Here is a 25931-nt window from a genome sequence, read left to right as displayed (position 1 = left end):
CTGTGGTGAGGACGTAAGCACCAGTGACCAATTGGGTCCAAAGGAAGACACCGGTTCAAACACTGAAACCAATCAGATTTTCCCACAGCCTTCCTGCCATCAGAAGACACTGGTGCAGGGGTGGTTGCTAGGTACAGGGCAGAGTCACCCGATTCCCACACAGGCACCGTGTCCTGCCATGCTGGCCTCCTCCTGGCCGTGACATCAGGCCAAGCAGGGGAGAGGAATGGGAATGCCCATGCAGCCCCATCAACTCTGCAGACACAGAACTACGCACAGCTCTTGGGAGGGGTCAGATGAGCTGCTTAAAGCCGGGGAGGGACCCGCACAGTGGTCAGCGTGGCAGGGACGGTGCTTTAGCCAAGGCAGGGATGGTGGGAGACTCACTTGGGATCCTGAAGGAGGCCGCTGCATTTCTATGCTCTTTCCAGATAACAAGGACGTGTCGGTGATGATGAGCGAGATGGACGTGAACGCCATCGCAGGGACGCTGAAGCTGTACTTCCGTGAGCTGCCCGAGCCCCTCTTCACCGACGAGTTCTACCCCAACTTCGCCGAGGGCATCGGTGAGCACTGAAGGCCTTGGCCTCATGGGAAACGTCTCCTCCACATGCACTGCTGCCCTTGGAGGCTGTGAAAAGTGATGTGTGGGAACCCGAGCTGTGCCCCCTCTGCCATGGTCGGTGTTTTAACCCAACCTCAGAAAACAGGACCAAAATCAAGCCTGTCCTGGAAGACCTCGCCCATCCCCAGAGGGCTCCCCGTCCCTATTCCTCAAGGAGACCAAGAGGGTGAAATGGTCAGCACTGCCGTGCTGTGGGGTCCTAAAGTCTGCTGTCCTCCTTCCTGCAGAACAGGACTGAAGGAGCGCCCAGGTGCTCTGGCCATGGGTCCTGGCCCAGTCAAGCATGGGTTCAAACCTGGCCTGACCCTTAGTCAACCTGCAGGCTGATGGCTAGAGTGGGCGCTGGCACGTGCAGCACCTGTAACCTCCACGTCACCCTTAGGGCAGCTCTGCCCGCGGGGCCCATGCACACCCAGGCTGCAGGTGGCCCTGTGGTGTCCAGGACAATGAGGGGGTCTCTGCGTACTTGGTGGGGCTGGGGCCCTCCCACTTCCCACTTCCCACTTCCCACTTCCCACCTCCTTGTGTCCCTCACTCCCGTTTCATTCCACGCCGAGCCTCCCCTGCGTTGGGCTCCCCTGGGGAGGGGGTGGTGGCGGGAGATGCCCAAGGGCAGCTCTGCCCATGAGCGGCTTTCACGGCTCCTCCTGCTGCCGTTTGCTGGGTGCTGCTGACCCCTGTGAGGTAGAGAAAAGGTGTTCAGGTGGCTCATACCGCACACCAGCGCCCCTCGCAGGTTCCTCACTGGGGGCCAGAGCTGTGGGACTGAGGATGAAGAGCCTGGGCTGTGCAGGGACACAAGACCCAGGCACTCCACGTAACCACCTCAGGAGAGGTCTCTGTCTCATTGTGACCCTGCGGAGTGACCCACCGCCTTCTCCAGCTCTTTCAGACCCGGTTGCAAAGGAGAGCTGCATGCTCAACCTGCTGCTGTCCCTGCCGGAGGCCAACCTGCTCACCTTCCTTTTCCTTCTGGACCACCTGAAAAGGTAGCCCAGCTCTCCTGTGACTGCCCGTGGCTGCAGGTCCCCAGGCCATGGGGTGCCCCTCTGCTCCCACCAGACCACCAGCACCGAGGACCTTTTCCCCTGACTGCAGTCACTCACTGCCTTTGGGGACTAGTGCCACTGCCACCCCTGCCCCAGCCTCTCATCTTTGCCACCCTCCTCGCTTTGGACTGTGGCCTTAAAGAGCTCAGAGCTTTGGCCATGGCCAGCAGTGTACTTGGACCCCCCTCTTCCCTCCCAGTGACATCAAGGAGGAGACCTCCCCACCAGCCCGGAGCTGGCCCTTTGTCCTGGGCTGCCGAGACCCAGCAGTACCAGGGCTGGAGTCAGCTTGCAGCACAGCCAGGGTCGAGGTCACTCCCTTCCTGAGGACTCCAGCGTGGCACAGCCCCTCCGCCTCTCTGCTAGTGGTGGTGGTGAAACAGCACCCTCTGCTTTGGTCCTCTACAGGGTGGCAGAGAAGGAGGCAGTCAATAAGATGTCCCTGCACAACCTCGCCACGGTCTTTGGCCCCACATTGCTCCGGCCCTCCGAGAAGGAGAGCAAGCTCCCTGCCAACCCCAGCCAGCCCATCACCATGACCGACAGCTGGTCCTTGGAGGTCATGTCCCAGGTATGGGAAGAACAGGTTCCAGCCCATGCCACCCCAGCCTGACAGAGGTGGCCTCTGCCTGTCCCACCCCCCAGTCCTGCCCATCTTCCTACTTGCATTGTATGTGGTGTGGCCGAGATTCAGAGAGAGGGACTTGCCTAGGTCTGCATGGATGGGAGTGATGGCGGGGGGCCCAGGCCACCTCCTGGTCCTGCTGGTGCACCTTGCTGGGGGCTTAAAACCACCTCAAGTGTTCGGGTGTGGTGGCTCATGCCTGTAATCCCAGCACTTTAGGAGCCTGAGGCAGGATAACTGATCCCAAGTGTTTGAGAACAGTCTGGGCAATATAGCAAACCCCATCTCTAGAAAAAATTAAAAGAAAAATTAGCCAGGCATTGTGGCACACACCTGTAGTCCTAGCTACCTAGGAGGCTGACACAGGAGGATCGCTTGAGCCCAGGAGTTAGAGGCTGCAGAGATCCATGATGGAGCCACTGCACTCCAGCCTGGGGGATAGAGCAAGGCCCTGTGCATCTCTAAAATAAACACCCCCCTACCAAGTCATGCCTTGTCAGGACCCCACCCCACCCCCGTCTCACTGTAAGGGGTTCATGACACCAGCAGGGGTTTCCAGCACCTGAGGTGGACTTGGAGGCTTACGCCCCAAAGACCTCCCCACCAGCTGCTGTGAGCCCCCCTCTGAGCCGCTGTCCTCTTCCCCACTCTGCCCGGGCAGGTCCAGGTGCTGCTGTACTTCCTGCAGCTGGAGGCCATCCCTGCCCCGGACAGCAAGAGACAGAGCATCCTGTTCTCCACCGAAGTCTAAGAGCCCCAGTTCATCTCCCGGAGGCGAACAGACGGCCTGGAAACCTCTGGCTAATCAGGCCATCCGTAGAGTGGGAACCTTCCTGAGGTGTCCTTGGGCCACCAAGTGTCGGGCCATCTGCCAAGAAACAGCGACCCAAAGGCAAAGGACAGGTGGACTGGGCAAATCCCGCCTAGGTCTGGAAGCCCCAGACTGGCCTCAGACTGTGGTTTTTTTCCCTGTGGCCACCCGAGGGCGCCCCAAGCCAGTGCATCTGAGAGTCCAGGCCTGGCCCTGGGAGACAGGGTGAAAACAGTGGTTTTTATGAACTTAACTTATAGAGTTTAAAAGGTTTCTACTGGATCACTTGTCAAGATGCACTCTCTGTGGGGAGAAGGGAATGTGACCAGATTCCCTCACTGTTGTATCTTGAATAAACGCTGCTGCTTCATCCTGTGGGGCCATGGCCCTGTCCCTGTGTGGGTGGGGCCTCTTCCATTTCCCTGACTTAGAAACCACACTCCATTTAGAACAGGGTTTGAGAGGCTTAGTCAGCACTGGGTAGCGTTTTGACTCCATTCTTGGCTTTTTCTTTTCTTTCCAGAAGGATTGTTGTGCAGAAATGGGTCTTTTGTTGCCATGTTTGTCCTCCTTGGAAGGCAGCTCCAGGAGGCCTGTGAAATGTTGGGGGACAGGACCCCCAGGGAGGGAGTCTCAGGCTATGCACTTTAGGGTTCGTTCTCCAGGAACAGCGACCTTGTGCCCGGATCCTGACTGCCCTTCCGGCGCACGCTCTCCTGTTTGGCTTCCACAGACCTGGACTTCTCTGGTTTCTCTCTGCCCACACACTCCCTGCCCCAGGTGCCCCTGCCCCTGCCCCAGCACAGGTGACTTCATTTCTGTCCTCTCAGCTCAGCAGACTCGCTCAACTTTTGTAAAAGTCTCCACTTGGTGGTAGCAGCTTGCTGATGACTTATTTTAAAACTTTAATCCTAAATAACCTTTTGATACTTGAATATTTTTAAGTTTTATACGTAGTTTCTAATTTTTTTTCCTAACAGATTCAGATACCTAATACGATGCTAGAATGTATTCTGTGGATAATCCATGTCCTGGCAGCATTTGCTCTTCCTCTAAGCGCCTGCCCCACTGCTCTTAGGAGTGGGGTTCTGAAGTCTGGAGAACAGGATACGTGGAGGGTTAGGAAGGGGCCAGCCTTAGAGATGGAAGATTCCCTCCCAGAGCAGGTGGAGGCACAGGACCAATCACTACCCCCTCTGCCCGCACCTGCAGGGGAGCCCAGGCATTCTTTGTAAACCCTCCTGACCACCTGGCTCAAAGAAAACGGAAGCGTGGAGGCCGCCAAGTATTTTCAAGAAATAACCCCATGAACACTGCATCACTTTTTTAGAAAGAGGGCTTTGGGGCAGAGAGAGGAGAGAAGGGAGAGCAGAGCCGAGTTTCCAGACGGTCCTGCAGGAGGAAAGGACGCAGCTGCCCAGAGGGAAGCAGGATCGAATTCAAGAGAGTGTGTGGGGTCCCTGGATGACACCAGCCCCCAGTGTGGCTCTGTCTGGCGACCGCTCCCAAGGTGGAAGCAGTGGGTTTCCCCTGTGTGTCAATGGGCAGCTCCTGCTGAGCCCACAGCTCATCGGGGAGGCTGACAGCGGGGCCGTGCACCTGACACTTCTCTCTGCTTCTGGACGGCTTTCTGTTTGCATCTGTGTGTGGTATGGATTTTGTTTTGCTTTTTTCTTGCTAGGTGAGCACGGCCACCGTTTACAAGCAGTGTCACTCTCGTGGGTGGTGAGGACAGAACAGGAACCTCTGCCCTCTGTACCTATCTGGGCCCTGTGGGCTCCCCTGTCCTGGCTTCCATCTCTGTCTCAGCGACCGTCCAGCCCTGCGCAGGAACACATGTTGCTTAGAAAAGCCAGATCCAGCCTTTGTCTCTGTCTCCTCTGGTCTCATGATGTGCATCTGTCGCCTTGAGACTGGAAGCCAATCTATCAATGTCTGTGCCAATTTTTTGTTCCCTCCCCAACCTCCTTCCCCATATGACTTTATTTATGTAGGATGTGTGCTGTCTAATGATGGGATGACCACACTTTTCCATGTTCTAAAAGTGCTCCTCTCCCACAGGGCCCCAGAGCTGATGGTTGCTTTGGGTCTAGAGCTGTGTCTTACCGGCCTCCTGCCTCGAAAGCCTGTGTGGTGGCAAAGCTGGTGAGGGGCTGGGGAACGCAGCGTTCTCCAGGAGGGGACCCGGCTCTCCTTCTGCAATGCAGGCAAAGGCCTAGATGCCAGTGTGACCTCCCACAAGGCATGGCTTGCAAGACTCCCTGACCAGAAGTGATGTTTTTTTGCTTCAGGCCCTGGGTTTGAAGCAGCCTGGCTTTCTCTCAGTAAGTGGCTAGTGTCTTAGCAGCTGCAATCTGAGCTCAGCCACCTATGCACCACCGTGGGGGAAAGAACTGCGGACACTTTCATTAAAAAGTCCCCTGAGACGACTTGCGTGCATGTTGATTTCATGATCAGCGCCGCTGGGAAGAACCCCTGAGCCGGTGGGGTGGGGCTGGAAGCAGCAGGTGCATGATGGCGCTGGGTGCCCAGGAGGCCTCAGTGCTCAATCAGGCCAAGGTGGCTAAGCCCAGGCTGCAGGGAAGGCCGGCCTGGGGGGTGTGGGTGAGCACAGGCAGTGCCAGCTGGGCAGCGTTAGGACGCTGGAGCCGCAGCCATAACTCCACGGAGTGGGGACAGTCTGGTTGGGGCAGGGAGAGACGATCCCCACTGGGGAGAGGCTGTTCTGACTCTGCAGGTGGGACAGGGACAGATGGCTGCCAGGATGACGCAGCTGGTCTGTCTTTGCTGTGCTGAGCCCTGGGACTGGGAGGACTCCCACCACACACAGCCTGGTCCCGGGTTCTTACCTGTGGCCACCGCTCTGGCACAAGCCCCTCAGTCTCGGGTGGTTTCTGCTTGGTGTTGCTGCTGAGTCCAGCCTTTCCACCACCTCCGCATGGGCCGTGGGTGCTGTCAGCCGCCTCCCGCCTTGGCCTCAGTAGTTCGCCCAGCTTACAGGGGAGCTGCCCTGGGCTGGAGATGGGCGTGCAGCCTGGGTCCTACTTGGGTGAGTGCAGGTTGAGTAGACCCGGCCACATCCACTGGGCCACAGGTTACCCTCAGCAATGCCCACATCAGCCGTCAGCCTCAGCCTCCCCAGGAGAGCAAGGCTCACACGACAAAGCCTGCCCGGGGCCAGTGAGGTGGCTGAGTCCAGCCAGAATCTTTCTCGAACTTCGGGGACGTGGCTCTGCTCATGAGCTGCCTGGTCAGCTCTCTCGGGGTGAGAGGGGCTTGTCACACGGGCCCCTGCCTGCAGTGTGACCCTTCTCAGCTTCTCTCAACAGTCCTGCCTGGGGAGTGTCACCGCCACCATGACCATTTCCCTGACACTGCGAGGGTGTGGGGACGTCCTGGGTAGAGACAGGCCCATGGCAGCAGCAGGCTCAGGGGCGCCCTGCACTGGTGGACTGGGGACCTGGCAGAGACCACACCAAGGGCTGGACAAGGGGACGAGCCTCCAGCCTGGCCTCTCCACAGGCCTCAGCAGCCCCTCCCACAGGCAGAAGGGTCCACACTGGGTTCTGCCCTCGCTGCAAGAGCTGTGAGTGCCACGTGCTGTTCTGCCCAATCTGGTGTCTGCAGGCGAGGCGAGGGCTGCCGCTGGCCCGTTTCTGAGTGTTCAGCACCTAAGGGTGACCACACTCTCTGTCCCCTGCCTTCTGGGTCCTGTTTGGAAATCAAACCCACACTCACAGGCCAATTTTGTTTTTCTTTTAGAGACAGTGCCTCATTTTGTCACCGAAGCTGGAGTGCAGTGGTGCCATCATAGCTCAATGCAGCCTCCAATCCCAGGACTCAAGGGACCCTCCTGCCTCAGCCTGCCAAGTAGCTTGGACTAGAGCTGTGTGCCATTGCACCTGTTTTTTTTTTAATCATTATTATTTTGTAGACATGGGGTCTGGCTATGTTGTCCAGGCTATTCTCAAAATTCCCAGCCTCAAGCAATCCTCCCGCCTTGGCCTCTCAAAGGGTTGGGATTACAGGTGTGAGGCAACGTACCCAGCTCAGCCACAGAGCTAGTTTTACTAGAGATGGGATTTCCCCATATTGGCCAGACTCATGTCGAACTCCTGACCTCAGGTGATCCACCTGCCTTGGCCTCCCGAAGTGCTAGGATTACAGACATGAGTCACTGCATCATTTAAATGTAGTGAGAGGCCGGGCATGGTGGCTTACTCCTGTAATCCCAGTATTTTGAGAGGACGAAGCAGGCAGATCACCTAAGGTCAGGAGTTTGAGACGAGCCTGGCCAATATGGTGAAACCGTGTCTCTACAAAAAAACAGAAAAAATTATCCCTGCGTGGTGGTGCATACCTGTATTCCCAATTACTCAGGAGGCTGGGGCATGAGAATCACTTCAACCTTGGAGGCGGAGGCTGCAGTAAGCTGAGATGGCGCCACTGCACTCCAGCCTAGGCAACAGAGCAAGACCCTGTCTCTAAAAAATTAAATAAATAAATGTGGCCGAGGCACGGTGCCTTAGGCCTGTAATCCCAACACTCTGGGAGGCCAAGGCAGGTGGTTCATGAGGTCAGGAGTCTGAGACCAGTCTAGCCAAGACAGTGAAACATCGTCTATACTAAAAATACAAAAATTAGCGAGGCATGGTGGCAGGCACCTGTAGTCCCAGCTACCTAGAACACAGGCAGGAGAATTGCTGGAATCTGGAAGGCAGAGGTTGCAGTGAGCCGAGATTGCACCACTGCTCTCTAGCCTGGACGATGGAGCAAGACTTCATCTCAAATAAATAGATTAATTAATACAGAGCAATATTCTGTCGCAAATAAATAAATAAATGTACACCTGTAATCCTAGCACTTTGGGAGGCTAAGACAGGTCCATCACCTGAGGTCAGGAGTTCGAGACTACCCTCACCAATATGGCGAAACCCGATCTCTACCAAAAATACAAAAATTAGCCAGGAGTTGTGATGTGTGCCTGTAGTCCCAGCTACTCAGGAGGCTGAGATAGGAGAATTACTTGAACCCAAGAGCTGGAGGTTGCAGTGAGCCAAGATCTTGCCACTGCACTTCAGCCTGGGCGACAGAGTGAGACTCTGTCTCAAAAGGAATAAATAAATAAAATACAAAATAAAAAAAAAATGTTGTAAGATTGCAGAGTCGTGCCGCGGAAGCGTGCTGGTCCTATCCATGTAGCAAAGGCTGATTTCATACACAAATGTCACAAGAACTTTTTTCTTCCTTTTTTTTTTTTTTTTTTTTTTGAGATGGAGTCTCACTCTGTCACCCAAGCTGTAGCTCAGTGTTGCGATCTCGGTTCACTGCAAGCTCCGCCTCTGGGTTCACGCCATTCTCCTGCCTCAGCCTCTGGAGTAGCTGAGACTACAGGTGCCCACCACCATGCCTGGCTAATTTTTTTGTATTTTTAGTAGAGACGGGGTTTCACCTTGTTAGCCAGGATAGTCTCCATCTCCTGATCTTGTGATCTGCCTGCCTCAGCCTCCCAAAGTGCTGAGATTACAGGGGTGAGCCACTGTGCCCAGCCACAAGAACTTTTATACCCACCCCTAAAAGAAAGCCCCGATTGCCTTCCAAAGCAGTACATGGACTGACACATGGGCTGTCCCAAACAGCTCTGGAAAGATAAACAGAAAACAGAAAATGACACACTAAGCCCTTGAGGCCAAAATGCCCTTCCCCAGAGCAGCTGCCAGAAGACAGGGAGCAGGATCGGGTTGGGGGTCACTTCCGGGTGAGGGGAGAACAGTCAGACCCGGGGCAGGGTGCTGGAGCCTGGTCGGCCTCACTGGAACAGAAGAGAGCTGCTTCGTGATGCTCAGCTGACTGGCAGAGCCTTGCATAACCCAAGTTCTCACGGTACAGAGAGGCCAGCCAGTGCGGGGACAAAGACAGCACACACTGAAATGCTTTCCTGGAAGACGGGGCCCAGTTGCATCTGTCAAATGGGACTAGATTGGAAGGGAGACCAGCTGCTTTGGGCAACCGAGGCCACCTCTGCATAAGCTCCCAAACTAGATGGTGCCGAGGGCCCTGGACCTGGCAGCTGGGCTGGACATCACACAGCCCTGTATTCCAGGAAACGGCATCTCAGTGCTTGTCTGGTCAGTTGTCCAGAAGAACCATCCACAGGCCACTTTTCCATTCCCCTCCTATGCACAGACTGGGCAGGGCCTGACCAGAAACTCTCCTTGAGGGTTTTCAGTCACTGCCAAAACTTGAGCCCAGCAGTGTGGATGTGATGTTAAAATGTGACTCTGGGCCAGGCGGTGGCTCATCCTTGTCAACCCAGTGCTTTTGGGAGGCTGAGCTGAGAGGATCAGTTGAGGTCAACAGTTCAAGGCCGAGCTGAGGAACATAGATCTCTACAAAAAAATAAAAACTAGCCTGCTCTGGTGACATTCACCCATAGTCTAAGCTACTCAGAAGGCTGAAGTAGCTTAAGCCCAGGAGTTCAAAGCTCCAGCTCTGATGGTGCCACTGTATTCCACCACAAAAGACAGAGTGAGACCATGTCTTGAAAAAAGAAGCAAACCAACTAGGTATAGAAGAAACATACCTGAAAATGGCTGGGCTGGGCGCAGTGCCTCATGCCTGTAATCCCAGCAGTTTTGGAGGCTGAGGCAGGTGGATCACCTGAGGTCAGGAGATCGAGACCAGCCTGGCCAACATGAAACCCCATCTCTACTAAAAGTACAAAAATTAGCCGGGTGTGGTGGCAGGTGCTTGTAATCCCAGCTACTCGGGAAGCTGAGGCAGGAGAATCGCTTGAACCCAGGAGGTGGAGGTAGCCATAATCTAAGATCGCACCATTGCACTCCAACCTGGGCGGCAAGAGCGAGACTCTGTCTCAAAAAACAAAAACAAACAAAACAACATACCTGAAAATAATAAAAACTGCATACGACAAAGCCGTAGCTAACCTACTACAGAAGGTAGTAGGGAAAAGTTGAAAGCATTTCCTCTGTAAACAGGAACAAGATGAGGATGCCGGTTCTCACCACTCCTATTCGACATCACACAATCAGGCAAGAGAAAACAGTAAAAGGCATCCACACTGGAAAACAGGACATCAAATTATCCTTGTCTGATGAAGATGTGATCTTGGATCTAGAAACATCCACCAGAAAACTCCTAGATTTGATAAATAAATTAATACAGTGATTTGCAGGATACAGAATCAACAACAACAACAACAATCAGCAGCATTTCTACACACCAATAATGGTCTGGTTGGGAAAGAATTAAGAAGGCAATCCCATTTACAATAGCAACAAAATGGAAAAATGTATGCCACAGAAATTTTACCAAGGAGGCGAAAGATTTCTACAAGGAAAACTACAAAACACTGAGAAAATGTTTAAGAGGAGAGAAAGAAATGGACAATCATTTCATGCTCATGGTAGGAATTCATAGCATTAAAATGACCACACTGCCCCAAGCAGTCTAGAGATTCAATACAACCCCTACCAAAATACCAATGTCACCACTCACAGAATTGGAAAGTCCTGAAATTCATAAAAAAGAATCAAAAAAGAGCTCAAGGACCCAAAGTCATCCTCAGTCAAAACAGCAAAACTAGAGGCATCCCATTTCACTGCAAATTACAACTACAAAATGTTTGACAAGTGCGTAGTTACCAAAACAGTATAATCCTAACATAAAGCTAGACACTTAGATCAACGGGACAGATGAGAGAACTCAGAAAAACAGCCACATATTTACAGCCAGTTGATCTTTGACAGAGCCGACAGAAACACACACTGGGGAAAGGACACCCTCTTCAATGAATGGTGCTGGGAGGGTTGGATAGCCACATGCAGAAGAATGAAGCCGGACCCTTATCTCTCAGCATATACAAAAATCACCTCGAGATAGATCCAAGACTTAAATGTGAATGTTAAGATACAAAACTACAAAAATATTGGAAGGAAACCTAGAGAAAACTCTCCTGGACTTCACTCTAGGCAAGGAATTTATGACGGGCTCAAAAGCCCGATGTGGAGAAGGATGAGCTGTCCTTTGGATGACAGGTCCTTTGGACGTGTGTCCAGCAGAACCCCTGACAGCTCACGAGGGAGCCTTAGAGGCCAGGTTCCTCTTTGCTGTGCCCACATGGGAAGTGGGGTTGCTAGGGTCAGAGGCCGGCCCAGACTTGCATGTGCAGCCTGCCTTGTTTGCAGTGGCACTGGGTCCTCGACTTGCAACTGGGGGTGTCTGCTTAAATGGTTCCCCAGGATGTGAGCAACAGACCTGCTCCCTGTGCCAGGTCCTGCAGTCACCATGGATGTGCTCAGCCTGGGGGGCCCCCTGGTGTTCAGGCCCCCTCATGCCCCATTGCCATGGGTGGTGCTCGGGGCCTTTCTCTTTACCTGTTTTCTTCTGAGGGAACTCAGAGCTGGGGCTGCCTCTCTGCTCCCAAAGCCCGTGGGTGTGGCTGCAGGGCTGGAACTGGCTCCAGAAGTGCCAGGCCTTGGGCTTCTCAAGCTGCCCTCCATGCTTGCAGCTGGAGAGGGGGCAGGAATTAGCGAGGTGACCTGGGCTGAGTCCTGGGAGTGGGAACAGGTGGCAGGAAGGGGATCTGAGAAGGAGAACAGGGGACCTGGTGGTCTGTGCTTCTTCCTAGACACAGAAGCTGTAGAGGGAGCCTCTGCAGCAGATGCTAGGGGCGCACTGGGCCCCAGGAGTCTTGGGACTTGTGTCTCTCCTGCTGTGCATCCATATTGGGTGCTTTAGAAACAGCAGGGAGACCAGAAGTCCCTGTTGCAAGTGAAGACAAAGCATGGGAAGGCCGTGAGGGTCTGCAGTCCCAGATGGCCTTGGCCTCACCCCGCAGTACACTGTTGATGCACTGGAATGCCGCCTCCTTCTCCAGGTCCAGGTCTTCAGCAGTGACCCGGAACCCCAGCTCTAAGGGAGGTGGCAGCATCAGAGGCTCCCCTCGCCTGCGTGGCAGCAGGGGAAACTTGCGTCTACGGGGCCTAGAGGCCTGGGATCTGGGGGAGCCATTCCTGGGGGCGAGTGTCTGCCCTGGTACTGTATCTGCTGCCTTTTCACACTGGGTGTGACCCGAAGGGACAGCCTGAGGCCTGGCCTCACTCACTGTCTTTGAGGAACTGAGGGTCAGCTGGCAGTGGGATGAGGCTGGCCCCCCTCTCCTCCTCCGCTTTAGCCATGGGAAGCCTCCCGTGGAGCTGTAGGAGCTCGAGATGGCATTTCGTTTGGGACACGAGCTCATGCAGGAGGTCTGGGATCTCTGGTTATATCTGACTTCTGACCTCTGGGCACCTGCTGCAGCTGTGGTTGAGGCCCGGAAATGTGAAGGGCCTCCATCCACTCCACTCAGTAGGGACCCCGACGTGGGGGTCAAAGTGGAGGGGGGAGGGGCCGCTGCAGCAGCTGCAGGAGCAGAAGTGCCAGGCCTTGCTCTTCTCATGCCCCCATCCATGCTTGCAGCTGGCAAGGGGGCAGGAATCAGCGAGGTGACCTGGGCTGGGTCCTGGGAGTGGGAAGAAGTGGCAGGAAGGGGATCTGAGAAGGAGAACAGGGGGCCTGGTGGTCTGTGCTTCTTCCTAGACACAGGAGCTGTAGAGGGAGCCTCTGCAACAGATGCTAGGGGAGCCACTGGGCCCCAGGAGTCCTGCTGTGCATCCATCCTGGGTGCTTTAGAAACAGCAGGGAGACCACAAGTCCCTGTTGCAAGTGAGGACAAAGCATGGGAAGGCCGTGAGGGTCTGCAGTCCCAGATGGCCTTGGCCTCACCCCGCAGTACACTGTTGATGCACTGGAATGCCGCCTCCTTCTCCAGGTCCAGGTCTTCAGCAGTGACCCGGAACCCCAGCTCTAAGGGAGGTGGCAGCATCAGAGGCTCCCCTTGCCTGCGTGGCAGCAGGGGAAACTTGCGTCTACGGGGCCTAGAGGCCTGGGATCTGGGGGAGCCAGTCCTGGGGGTGAGTGTCTGCCCTGGTGTTGTATCCGCTGCCTTTTCACACTGGGTGTGACCCGAAGGGACAGCCTGAGGCCTGGCCTCACTCACTGTCTTTGAGGAACTGAGGGTCAGCTGGCAGTGGGATGAGGCTGGCCCCCCCATCCTCCTCCGCTTTAGCCACGGGAAGCCTCCCGTGGAGCTGTAGGAGCTCGAGATGGCATTTCGTTTGGTGCACGAGCTCGTCCAGGAGGTCTGGGATGTCTGCTTATATCTGACTTCTGACCTCTGGGCATGGAGGTCTCTCTGCAGTGGCCCAGGCCTGGGCACAAAGGGAGAGAGGCCTCCATTGTCCCGCAGGGGCCGAAATGCAGACCGTGCATCCCCGGTGACCACGGGGACCCTTCTCTGATCATCAGGATTCTCTTGGACTCTGGGGTCCTTGTCCTGCTTAGGCATCCCTGCCCCGCTCTCCTTAAGGTCCCCTCAACACGATCTTCCCTGGACACGAGTCTGGGGACAGCCGGGTGTTGTGGGCCCCAAAGGGGTGACTCCCTGCCCCTGGGCTCCACAGAGATTCCTTGTGCTCAGTGCAGGGGCTGAGCTGCAGGACGCCCTGGAATTTGGAGCACACAGCACTGGCTTGCTGTGGTACCTGTACAATCAAATTGAAGGCAGGATCACCAGGAACGAACGCAGGGCTTGAAGGATCACGGAAAACCTTCTTGGAGTTGTCTTGACACCACTGATGCCAAGTGTCTGGATACTTGTAGGATGGCCTGCCACTCCGTCCAGGGACAGGAGCAACGGGGAGATCCCACAAGCAAAGTGAACTGGGGGATGGGTTGAACGGGCTCCAGGCAACTGAGCCCTACTGGCAGGTCCTCAGCCGCAGGCCGGGACAGGAATAAGGGGCACAGAGTGCCCAGGTAACCGCTCCTGGGAGCAGTGGGGAATCATCCAACGCTTGAACTCTCGAGAGCTGGGCTCTGAGGTCCTCGTCGAGCTGCCAACTCGGCCGAAGGCTAAGCGAGCAGTTTCTTCTGTTGCCAGGCAACGCGCCTTTTAAACCTAAGGGAGTGGGTGCGCGTGCACAGAACGGCGCGAGTCATAGAGCGACCTTAACGGATTAGCGCGGCAAGACACCACGTGGGAGGTGCCTGCTGGCAATGGCAGGAGGTGGACATTGGTGGGGGCACGCAATAGATACTGGAAGGAGAGACCGGCGCACAAAGGTTGTGGGAAGAACAGGTGCTCACAACGGCTGCAGATCTGCCTGTGGATCACTGAAAATTTCTGCTCTGCTGAGGCGGAGATTGCAGTCAGCTGAGATTGCACCATTGCACTCCAGCCTGGGCAACAAGAGCAACACTCCTTCTCAAAATAAAAAAGAGAAAAAGGAAAAAGAGAGGCCAGGCACAGTGGCTTATGCCTGCAATCTTAGCACTTTGGGCGGTCGGGGTGGACGGATCATGAGATCTGGAGTTGGAGACTAGCCTGGCCAACATAGTGAAATCCCGTCTCTATTAAAAATACAAATTTAGTCAGGCATGGTGGCACACGCCGGTAGTCCCAGCTACTCGGGCGGCTGAGGCAGGAGAATCATTGAACCCCGGAGGCAGGGGTTGTGGTGTTCCGAGATCCCGCCACTGCACTACAGGCTGCGCAAGATAGCCAGACTTTTTTTTTTTTTTTTTGTACGTAGTCTCCCCTCTGTCACCCAGGCTGGAGTGCAGTGGCGCGATCTCAGCTCGCTGCAAGCTCCCCCTCCCGGGTTCACCCCATTCTCCTGCTTCAGCCTCTGGAGTAGCTGGGACTACAGGTGCCCGCCATCACTCCCGACTAATTTTTTGTATTTTTAGTAGAGACGGGGTTTCACCGTGTTAGCCAGGATGGTCTCAATCTCCTGGCCGCCTGATCCACCTTCCTCGGCCTCCCAAAGTGCTGGGATTACATGCGTGAGCCACGGGCCGGTCGAGACTCTGTCCTTAAAAAAAAAAAAAAAAAAAAAAAAAAAAAAAAAAAAAAAAAAAAGCTGGGCACGGTGGCACTTTGGAAGGCTGAGGCGGGCGGATCACAAAGTCAGGAGTTGGAGACCAGCCTGGTTTAAACGGTGAAATCCCGTCTCTATTAAAACTACAAAAAATTAGTCGGGCTGGTGGCGGGCGCCTGTAGTCCCAGCTACTTGGGAGGCTGAGGCAGGAGAATGGCGTGAACCCGGGAGGCGGAGCTTGCAGTGACCCGAGATCTGGCCACTGCGCTCCAGCCTGGACGACAGTGCAAGTCTCCCTCTCAAAAAAAAAAAAAAAAGAAAAAAAGAGAAAAAGGGTTTTTAATAGACACTGAATAATTACAATTTAGTTGAGCTAGAAATCTATTTAGTTTCTTCCATATTTTTCCAAAACTTTCATCCTTTTTTTTTTTTTTTTTTGGAAGCGGAGTTTTGCTCTTGTTCCCCAGGCTGGAGTGCAATGGCGCAATCTCAGCACCTGCTGGCAACGGCGGGAGGCTGGAGGACGCTCGCCCAACAGGTACTGGAGGGAGAGGCGCGCGCAGAAAAGACATGGGAAGACCAGGCGCGCGCACAATGGCTGCAGATCCGCCAGTGGATCACTGAAGATTCCTGCTCTCCTGCAGAGCTGGAGACTGAAGGGAGCTAAGATCACATCCTTGCACTCCAGCCTGAGCAACAAGGTCGAAACTCCGTCTGGAAAAGAAAAAGAAAAAGAGAGAAAAGAAAAGAAAAAGTAATGGCCAGGCTTGGTGCCTCACGCATCCCAGCACTTTGGGAGGTGGGGGCCAGCGGATCACGAGATCAGGAGTTGGAGACCAGCCTGGCCAACATAGTGAAACCCCGTCTCTACTAAAAATACAAAAATTAGCCAGGCATGGTGGCACGCACCTGTAGTCACAGCTATTCCTGTAGCTGAGGCAGGAGAATCACTTGAACCTGGGAGAGGGAGGTTGTGGTAGGCTGAGATCCCGCCATTGCACGCCAGCCTGGGCAACAGAGCGAGACTCCGTCTTAAAACATATTAAAAAAAAAAGAGAAAGGGTTATTAATGCACTTTTATGCCTGTCTTCAATTTGCTTAGGAACTAGAAATCCATTTGGTTTCTTCCATATTTTTCCAAATTTTTCATCCTTTTTTCTTTTTTTGAGATGAAGTTCTGCTCTTGTCCCCCAGGCTGGAGTGCAATAGCACAATCTCAGCTCACTGCAACCTCTGCCTCCTGGGTTCAAGAGATTCTCCTGACTCAGCCTCCTTAGTAGCTGGGATTACAGGCATGCACCACCTGGCCTGGCTAATTTTTGTATTTTTAATACAGATAGGGTTTCACCATCTTGGACAGGCTGGTCTCAAACTCCTGACCTCAAGACAGAGTTTAGTAGAAACTTTGTCTCTACTAAAAATACAAAAATGGCCAGGCGTGGTGGTTCACTCCTGTAATCCTAGCACTTCGGGAGGCTGAGGCCGGCGGATCACCTGAGGTTGGGAGTTTGAGACCAGCATGACCAACATGGAGAAACCCCATCTCTACTAAAAATATAAAATTAGCCTGGCGTAGTGGCGCATGTCTGTAATGCCAGCTACTCAGAAGGCTGAGGCAGGAGAATATCTTGAACCTGGGAGATGGAGGTTGTGCTGAGCCGAGATTGCACCATTGTACTCCAACCTGGGCAACAAGAGTGAAACTCCATCTCAAAACAAAAATTAGCTGGGTGTGGTGGCGGGTGCCTGTAATCCCAGCTACTCGGGAGGCTGAGGCACAAGAATTGCTTGAACCCGGGAAGTGGAGGTTGCAGTGAGCCAAGATCAGGCCACTGCACTCCAGTCTGGGCAACAGACGGAGACTCAATCTCAATAAATAAATAATTATTAAGACAAAAATAAGGACATTACATAAACCATGTTATACCAGTGATTTTTGAAAATATCCAAGCAGTTTTATAGAAAAATATAACTCAGGCCAGGTGCGGTGGCTAATATCTATAATCCCAGCACTTTGGGAGGCCGAGGTTGGCGGATCACCTGATGCCAGGAGTTCGAGACCAGCCTGGCGAACATAGTAAAACCCCAATTCTACTAAAACTACAAAAATTAGCTGAGCATGGTGGCACATGCCTGTAATCCCAGCTACTCGTGAGTCTGAGGTTGGAGAATCACTTGAACCTGGGAGGCGGAGGTTTCAGTGAGCCGAGATCAGGTGACTGCAGTCTAGCCTGGACAACAGAGAACTTCCGTCTCAAAAGAAAAATACAACTTCATAAAAAAGAAAAGTTTGTCTAGATCTAGAACCATTACAGGAATGGAATGGTTATTTTAAAATCTGTATCCCATCCCTTCAAAAATCTCATAAAAAACAAAACCAAAGAAAGCCTGGCCCAGATGATTTTATAGATTAAGTCCAGCTAACATTAAAGAGAACAGAAAGTCTATCTTCTACAAAATTTTTAAAAAATAATTTATTTATTTTTTAGAGGAAATCTCGCTCTGTAGCCCAGACTGGAGTGCAGTGGCGTGATCTCTGCTCACCGCAAACTCCACCTCCCAACTTCAAGCCATTCTCCTGCCTCAGCCTCCACAGTAGCTGGGATTACAGGTCCACCCAGCTAATTTTTTTGTATTTTTAGTAGAGACGGGGTTTCACAATGTTAGCCAGGGTGTTCTTGGACTCCCGACCTCAGGTAATCTGCCTGCCTTGGCCTCCCAAAGTGCTAGGATTACAAGCATGAGCCACAGTGCCCAGTCTACATTTTTTTTTTTTTTTTTTTTTGAGACGGAGTCTCACTCTGTTGCCCAGGCTAGAGTGCAGTGGCGCGATCTGGGCTCACTGCAAGCTCCACATCCCAGGTTCAGGTCATTCTGCTGCCTCAGTCTCCCAAGAAGCTGGGACTACAGGCACCCGCCACCACGCCAGGCTAATTTTTTGTATTTTTAGTAGAGATGGAGTTTCACCATGTTAACCAGGATGGTCTCAACCTCCTATCCTCGTGATCCGCCGGCCTTGGCCTCCCAAAGTGCTGGGATTACAGGTGTGAGCCACTGTGCCCGGCCCCGGCCTATATAATCTTTCAGAAAAAGCAGCAAATGGAATTCTCCCCCAACTCATTGTGAATTTAGTATAGGCTTAATACCAAACCAGACATCAATAGTACAAGGAAGCAAAAGTATAAGCTAACTTCTTATGGATATATATGCAAAAATGCTAAATAAAATATTAGCAAATAATCCAGTAATGGATTAAACATGTATCACGACCACGTTGTGGTTTTTCTAGGAAACTAAGATGATGTAATAAAAGAAAAAACTATTAAAGTAGTACAAACTATCAAAGGAAAAAACCTGTATGATCATTGCAATGGGGTCATTTGCGACATCATTTAATTTTTTTTCTTTTTTCTTTTTTAAGTCTTTTTGGCTGTAAGTTTATTCAATGCAAAATAATCCTCTCCAATTTTACTGAGGTGGCTGACCGCATCCATGACCAAATCCGTCTATAAACTGGAATTTGGTTGTTGACCCAGCCCCAGCCTCGGGTCTCTTGTCGGCACCAGGAGGCACAGCACTCCCTCTGTATGTATCTCTGTCGGCTTCCCTCTTGTGAGTCTTGCAGGTCGCTCACCCTCCAGACCTTTAGGACTAGGCCTGCCAGTCCCTGGACGGCTGCAGTGTAGGGTGGCAGGCACAATCTCCGGGGGCAGATGAAGATAATCACGAAGATACTGGATACCCTCATTGATAAGGTACCAGTAGAAATGTCTCCAGGCAAACTGTTCCTTCATGTAGTAGCCTCGGGACTTGAAAGACTGCATGGCCTTCATGACATGAAGGTTGGGGATATTCCTTTTTTTTTTTTGAGTCTCACTCTGTTGCCGAGGCTAGAGTGTAGGGGCACAATCCCGGCTCACTGCAACCTCCACCTCCTGGGTTCAAGCAATTCTCCTGCCTCAGCCTTCCGAGTAGCTGGGATTTCAGGGAACAGTATTTTCTTTTGTCAAAAGAGCCTCTTACGCCTTTGATATTTCCCAAGCTTATCATAGATACAAGCTTTTAAAGAATGACATTTGCAGTCACCCAGTAGGACACATCTCGAGATGAAATCAGAGTTGTAGGCTTTGTAGACAACAGCAGTCATTTCTGGTGGCTTCCGGGAGCAGAGGGGGACTGCCGTTTTGCTAACGTAGGTGATACCAAAAGGACTATAGTAAGTTTTTCTTAGTAATTAAAAACCAGGCCGGGCGCCCACGCCTTCACTCCCGGCACTTTGGGAGGCTGGGGAGGGCAGATCACCTGAAGTCAAGAGTTTGAGACCAGCCTGACCAACATGATGAAATCCTGTTGCTATTGAAAACACAAAAATTAGCCAGGCGTGGTGGCACACACCTGTAATCCCAGCTACTGAGGAGGGTGAGGCAGGAGAATCACTTGAACTCGGGACGCAGACGTTGCAGTGAGTCAATATCACACCACTGCACTCCAGCCTGGGCAACAGAGCAAGACTCCGTCTCAAAAAAACAAAACAAAAACCAGACATAATAAGGCCGAACGCAGTGGCTCACACCTGTAATCTCAGTAGTTTGGGAGGCCAAGGAGGGCAGATCACCTGATGTCAGGAGTTCGATACCAGCCTGGCCAACATGGTGAAACCCCGTCTCTACAAAAAATATATAAATTAGTCGGGCGTGGTGGCACATGCTTGTGATCCCAGCGGCTCGGGAGGCCAGGGCAGGAGAATTGCTTAAGAGGCGGAGGGTGCAGTGAACTGAGGTCTCACCACTGCATTCCAGCCTGGGCGACAGAATGAGACTCCCTCTCAAAAAAGGAAAAAAAAAAAAAAAACACAGCTGTTACAATATACATGTATGTTGTAAAATAACCAACCCAATATAGAAGGGTATATAGTGAAAGGAGAAGAACTGTTGGTAAAATTGTTTCTATGAATAAATGGCTAATCCAGTGTTTTTTCCTCCAGAAAAACACCTTTTCCCCTTTGATTTAGTGTACACCACACAGAGTCGCTTAGCTGACTCAGCGACTTTTTAGATCGCTGGAGAATGCTTCCTAATGGTTGCAGGTGTGTAGGGGTTTTCTTGACATTTTCAGTAAGAAAGTGAATGCTGTGCCATAGGAAAGCTTTATCACTGGTGCACGTTGGCAGCCAACCAAATACTTGAGTGTCAAGTATGGTATCTAGTGAGTGGAGAATAACCGTAATAATTTCAATTACAGTTGTAGTTAAAGTGAAGTTTATATCAAAATTTCTGTTTTAAACATGAACTTTTAGGAGGTGTATCTGCAGTGTTTCCTCCTCAGATGTGATTTGTCTGAAGCAGTGGTTCTCTATAACTGACTTGACTCACAATGCATCTGATATTTCAGTTTACTGAGAAATCCACTGAGAAAGCTGTTAAGTTTGCCTGGCATTAAAGATATTCCTACATTGTTAAATAGATCTTTTCTTATTAGATATAAAATGTCAGGAGATATTTTATTTTGAGACAGTTTCGCTCTTGTTGCCCAGGCTGGAGTCCAATGGTGTGATCTCGGTTCACCACAACCTCTACCTCCCGGGTTCAAGTGATTCTCCTGCCTCAGCCTCCCAAGTAGCTAGGATTACAGGCATGTGCCACCACCCCTGGCTAATTTTGTATTTTTAGTAGAGACAGGGTGTCTCCATGTTGATTAGGCTGGTCTGGAACTCCCGACCTCAGGTGATCTGCCCGCCTCGGCCTCCCAAAGTGCTGGGATTACAGGCACGAGCCACCTCACCTGGCCCCAGGAGATTTTTTTGTGTTGTGGTGTGCCAACAAAATAAGCCTAGGCAGGGAAATTCCTTCTGGTGCTTGGAATTGTTAGTACTGAATAGACTAGCTGCGAGGTAAAGAAACCCCACGGTGTTTTCTATCAGTTCAGAAATCACTGTGACCTCAGTCTTTTGCTGTGAAATAACATGACCATTAAGAAAGTAGGCTTAAATAATGTATTTTGGGTATGTCGAGGGGGAAGGACAGTTACGATCTGTTCCAAAGTGAACATAAGAGATGATCCCTGTCTGTCTGTCAAGCCTTTAAAATTTATAGTGCTCTTCTGTTAATCTCAAGATTTCGAGTTATTGTGACATACTCTTAAAACCTGCAGTGCACCAAAAGGCATATTTTTAAAGCATCTTGAAATTAATAATGTAATATCTACTTCTTCAGAATAGCAGTTTTTACATTCTGAAGACTTGACTGCTCTCAGCCACTTCTGAGTTCTCTATTTTCAAAGATAATTTGGTAACTCCATAAAGGAAATCTGTAAATAAGAGAAGAGAGTGAATATCTTTTAACAGTGTTTTTCCTGATCTTTTCTAATATCTTCGTTGTGGTTCTGTCCTTTAGTTTTTGGTTAAATCCTGAGCTTTACTTCTGCCTGTATCTTCCCAAACTATTAATCTGTTCACAGTCACTCTCCCATTTAAACCCTTCAACAGCCCCCCTACCTTCGTAATAAGGTCTCCTTAGCTTGGTATCCAGAACACTTCGATACTGGCCTTTGACCCCTGTTCTCCTTCCCCCATCTCTGTTTAGGTGCTTCACTGAGCTGCAACGAACAGCTCTTGGCCCCTTGAAATCTCTCCAGTCTCCTTGTCTCCCTCTGCTGGAATATTCTTCTCTCACTTCATCTGATCATTGCCTTCAAAACTCAGCTCATTTTCTTATTTCCTTGCCCTTTTCATGTCCCTCGTTTTCCTCCAATTAAATTAATGTTCCAGACTCAAAAGAAAAACGGCTCAGCTCAGGCATTACCTTGTCTGGAAGGCTTCCCTAGTCCTCCTGCCTCCTGCAGACTTGTCTGGTACCCTGTACATTCGGGATTTGGCACACTGTGTCTCGTCTGCGGCCTCCACTGCACGATGAGACCGTAAGTGTGTGGCTTGACGGAAAGTTGTTCAATCTTTTGTGCTGGTACAGTGCTGGGCATGGCACTGTTACAGAGGAAATGGGCCACTTAAATCCTGCCCTTAGGAGCTTTTATTCTAGTTACACTTGACCCTGCCAGCTGTGAGACACCTCCCAGTAGTGCATACCAACTTTCAAAGTCCATTTAATTGTATCTTAGCGTCTGATTCCAGTCTTATTTCTTGAAGGAGGGGAGTGTCTCTAATGTCTTATTTTAGCACCCAGAGACCAGGTAGGCATCATTTTTGTCCCAAATTCTGGAAGGAATGTGCATTTGGCACAGATTACTTCCCTTTTTTTCTTGTACACCTTTCACCTTTTTTTTAAGTTTGATGTGTTTGAATAGTAAGGGTTGAAGAGATTAAGATTAAATTTCAGCTTTGTCTATTGTGCGTATAGCCTAAGGAAAACAAAAAGTTAAAGAGGAAAAATACATTGCCTCTAAAAAGAAGACTCGTTATTAAACTTTTTTTATTTTTTTTTTTTATTTTTTTTTTTTTATTTTTTTTTTTTTGAGACGGAGTCTCGCTCTGTCGCCCAGGCTGGAGTGCTGTGGCCGGATCTCAGCTCACTGCAAGCTCCGCCTCCCGGGTTCACGCCATTCTCCTGCCTCAGCCTCCAGAGTAGCTGGGACTACAGGCGCCCGCCACCTCGCCCGGCTAGTTTTTTGTATTTTTTAGTAGAGACGGGGTTTCACCGTGTTAGCCAGGATGGTCTCGATCTCCTGACCTTGTGATCCGCCCGTCTCGGCCTCCCAAAGTGCTGGGATTACAGGCTTGAGCCACCGCGCCCGGCTACTTTTTTTATTTTTAATTGTTTTCAGAGACTGGGTCTCACCCTATTACCCAGGCTGGAGTGATGAACACCGCTCACCATAGCCTTGAATTCCTGGGCTCAAGGGTTCCTCTTGCCTTAGCTGTCTCACTAGCTGGGACTGCAGGCCCGCACCAGCACACCTGGCTCATTTTCAAAAATTGTTTTGGAGAGTCATGGTCTCACCGTCTTGCCCAGGCTGGTGTGGAACTCCTGGGTTCAAGCCAATTTTCAAAAATTGTTTTGGAGAGTCACGGTCTCACCATCTTGCCCAGGCTGGTGTGGAAATCCTGGGTTCAAGCAAATCTCCCGCCTTGGCCACCCTAAGTGTTGGGATTCCCATTGTGCCCAACCTAAACTTTTTTTTTTTTCTTTAATGCTGAGCTGTACACAAAAGAAAATGTCCTGGCCGGGCGCGGTGGCTCAAGCCTGTAATCCCAGCACTTTGGGAGGCCGAGATGGGCGGATCACGAGGTCAGGAGATCGAGAGACGATCCCGGCTAACACGGTGAAACCCCGTCTCTACTAAAAAATACAAAAAAATAGCCGGGCGAGGTGGCGGGCGCCTGTAGTCCCAGCTACTCGGGAGGCTGAGGCAGGAGAATGGCGTAAACCCGGGAGGCGGAGCTTGCAGTGAGCTGAGATCCGGCCACTGCACTCCAGCCTGGGTGACAGAGCAAGACTCCGTCTCAATAAAAAAAAAAAAAAAAGAAAATGTCCTGGTCAAGCCTCGGAAAGAAGTATGCAAAGAAACTGGTAGCAGCCTGGATGTGATGGCTCATACCTGTGATTTCAGGGCTTTGGGAGGTGAAGAGGAGAGGATTGCTTGAGGCCAAGAGTTCGAGACCAGCCTGGGCAACATAGTGAAACCCTGTCTCTACAAATAAACATTTTATAATTAGCCGGGTGTGGTGGTACGCACCTGTAGTCTCAGCTACTTGAGAGGCTGAGGCAGGGGGATCTCTTGAGCCCAGGTGTTTGAGGCTACAGTGAGCTAGGATCACACCACTGCTCTCCAGCCTGGGCTACAAAGTGAAACTCTGTCTCTAAAGAAAAACATGCTGGTGGCATTGTCAAGATTTGTCAAGAAATAGCCATGACACTGGGCCCAGTGGTGCGCACCTGTAGTGCCAGCTGTTCAGAAGGCTGAAGTGGGAGAATCTCTTGAGCCTAGGAGTTTGAGCTCAGCTTGGGAAGCATTGCAAGACCCCAGTCTCTCAAAAAATAGGTCAATAAGGTTTATTTTAATTAAACAAGAAAAATAAATATCTGCTAAAATTTAAAGCTATTCTGTTCTTCCTCTCTCTCTTCTAGTGTTCTTGGGGAAGATCCCTACTAAGCCATTTTCCAGTGGCACCTCTTCCACCATGCATTCCTGAGGCAGTCTGATGGGGCTACTTTATTCCAGAACAATCACCGTGAGACCTTTTCTCCCAATAAATGCTCTTTTCTCTCCTTAATATATTCTCTTGCTTACAAAACACTGGTGTCTCCTTATCATGGTTTGGTTCTACCCCACTGGGCCCAAGAATTCTTGCCCAGGAGCAATTGAATTTTCTTCTTTCATGCTTTTTGAAACTTTGGTGTGGTAGAGCCAATTTTAAATCTTCTGCCCCATTTTTTCATTGTTTTTCTCTCCTTTGAGAGAGTGATTAATAGACACTCTTGACAAAAGGATGAGTGAGGTATATGTGTATGTGTTGAAAGGTTCTGATGGATGCAACTAAGAGTACTTGGAGAACATGGCGAAACTTCCAGGTCCATTCAAGAGTCTTGTTTTCTTCCTGAGCTTTTATGTATTTATTATACTGCCCTATTCATTATTGAGATTGTGCCTTACAGTAAAAGGTGCTTTAAGTTGTTGACGGTATAATTTAAAATAATCTGGGTCACCTAGCATGGTTAAGCCTGGAAAAAAAGGATGTCCTTCCTGCCAAAGCAGATTGTATATAGATATGCAACCTGGTTATGCCTGTGCTAACCCCTACTCTGTTGAGTCTAGAAGTAATGCAGGTAAACGTTTTAGTTCCGATTTTTTTATTTTTTTTATTTTTTTTTGAGACAGAGTCTCGCTCTGTCACCCAGTCTGGAGTGCAGTGGCATGATCTCAGCTCAGTGCAACCTCCGCCCCTCCAGGTTTAAGCAATTCTGTCTCAGCCTCTAGAGTTGCTGGGATTACAGGCACGTGCCACCACACCTGGCTAATCTTTTTTTTTTTTTTTTTTTTTTTTTGAGACGGAGTCTCGCTCTGTCACCCAGGCTGGAGTGCAGTGGCCGGATCTCAGCTCACTGCAAGCTCCGCCTCCCGGGTTCACGCCATTCTCCTGCCTCAGCCTCCCGAGTAGCTGGGACTACAGGCGCCCGCCACCTCGCCCGGCTAGCTTTTTGTATTTTTTAGTAGAGATGGGGTTTCACTCTGTTAGCCAGGATGGTCTCGATCTCCTGACCTCGTGATCCGCCCGTCTCGGCCTCCCAAAGTGCTGGGATTACAGGCTTGAGCCACCGTGCCCGGCCCTGGCTAATCTTTTGTATTCTCAGTAGAGACAGGGTTTAACCATCTTGGCCAGACTAGTCTTGAACTCTTGACCTTGTGATCCACCCACCTCAGTCACCCAACGTGCTGGGATTACAGGCGTGAGCCACCGTGCCTGGCTTCTGATTTTTTTAAAAAATTTGACTTTGTTTACTTTTATTTTATTTTTATTTAGAGACAGGGTTTCATTATTTTGCATAGGCTGGTGTCAAATTCCAGGGCTCGAGAGATCCTCTTGCCTTGGCCTCCCAAATGCTGGGATTACAGGCATGAGCCACTGCAACTGGCCTTAACTTTGAAATGAAGTTAGAAATGTACATTTTATTATTATTATTTTTATCATTTTAGAAACAGGTCTTGCTCTGTTGCCCAGGTTGGAGGGCAACAATGGTGCAATCATAGCTCACTGCAGCCTCCACCTCCAGGGCTCAAGTGATTTTCCCGCCTCAGCATCCTGAGTAGTTGGGACTACAGGTACTTGTCACCACAGCTAATTTTTATTTTTGTAGAGACAGGGTCTCACCAGTTGCCCAAGCTGATCTCGCACTCCTGGGCTCGAGTGATTCTCCTGCCTCGGTCT

At 51.0% G+C, this 25931-nt stretch overlaps 2 protein-coding genes and 1 long non-coding RNA gene across 12 annotated transcripts in view; 1 reads left to right on the top strand and 2 right to left on the bottom strand.

The window, feature by feature from the left end:
• Positions 1-5539, top strand: part of BCR (BCR activator of RhoGEF and GTPase) — a 136985-nt gene extending 131446 nt beyond the window's left edge. For 9 of the 10 annotated variants that reach the window (XM_077950569.1, XM_077950566.1, XM_077950564.1 and 6 more), the window contains 4 exons: positions 432-566; positions 1509-1614; positions 2083-2245; positions 2961-3480. In XM_077950569.1, the coding sequence (XP_077806695.1) occupies positions 432-566; positions 1509-1614; positions 2083-2245; positions 2961-3050 (494 nt within the window). In that variant the 3' untranslated portion in view covers positions 3051-3480. Of the gene's footprint in view, positions 1-431; positions 567-1508; positions 1615-2082; positions 2246-2960 lie in introns of all 10 variants that reach the window. The other variant, XM_077950565.1, reaches the window with a different exon arrangement.
• Positions 1-25931, bottom strand: part of LOC114670547 (uncharacterized) — a 65427-nt gene that overhangs the window by 2579 nt on the left and 36917 nt on the right. Inside the window, exon 2 of the long non-coding RNA XR_003720235.2 lies at positions 388-631. This is a non-coding gene — a long non-coding RNA (uncharacterized LOC114670547). The remainder of the gene's footprint in view (positions 1-387; positions 632-25931) is intronic.
• Positions 11797-13971, bottom strand: LOC114670305 (putative POM121-like protein 1). Its single transcript, XM_028827485.2, has one exon. The coding sequence runs from the start codon at positions 13516-13518 to the stop codon at positions 11797-11799; it is 1722 nt and encodes a 573-aa protein (XP_028683318.2). The 5' UTR covers positions 13519-13971.

The sequence above is a fragment of the Macaca mulatta genome, chromosome 10 (genome assembly GCF_049350105.2).
Source record: "Macaca mulatta isolate MMU2019108-1 chromosome 10, T2T-MMU8v2.0, whole genome shotgun sequence".
In the NCBI taxonomy this organism is placed as follows: domain Eukaryota; kingdom Metazoa; phylum Chordata; class Mammalia; order Primates; family Cercopithecidae; genus Macaca; species Macaca mulatta.
The sequence above is the reverse complement of the archived record's forward strand: the minus strand, read 5'-3'. Positions and strand labels throughout refer to the sequence as shown.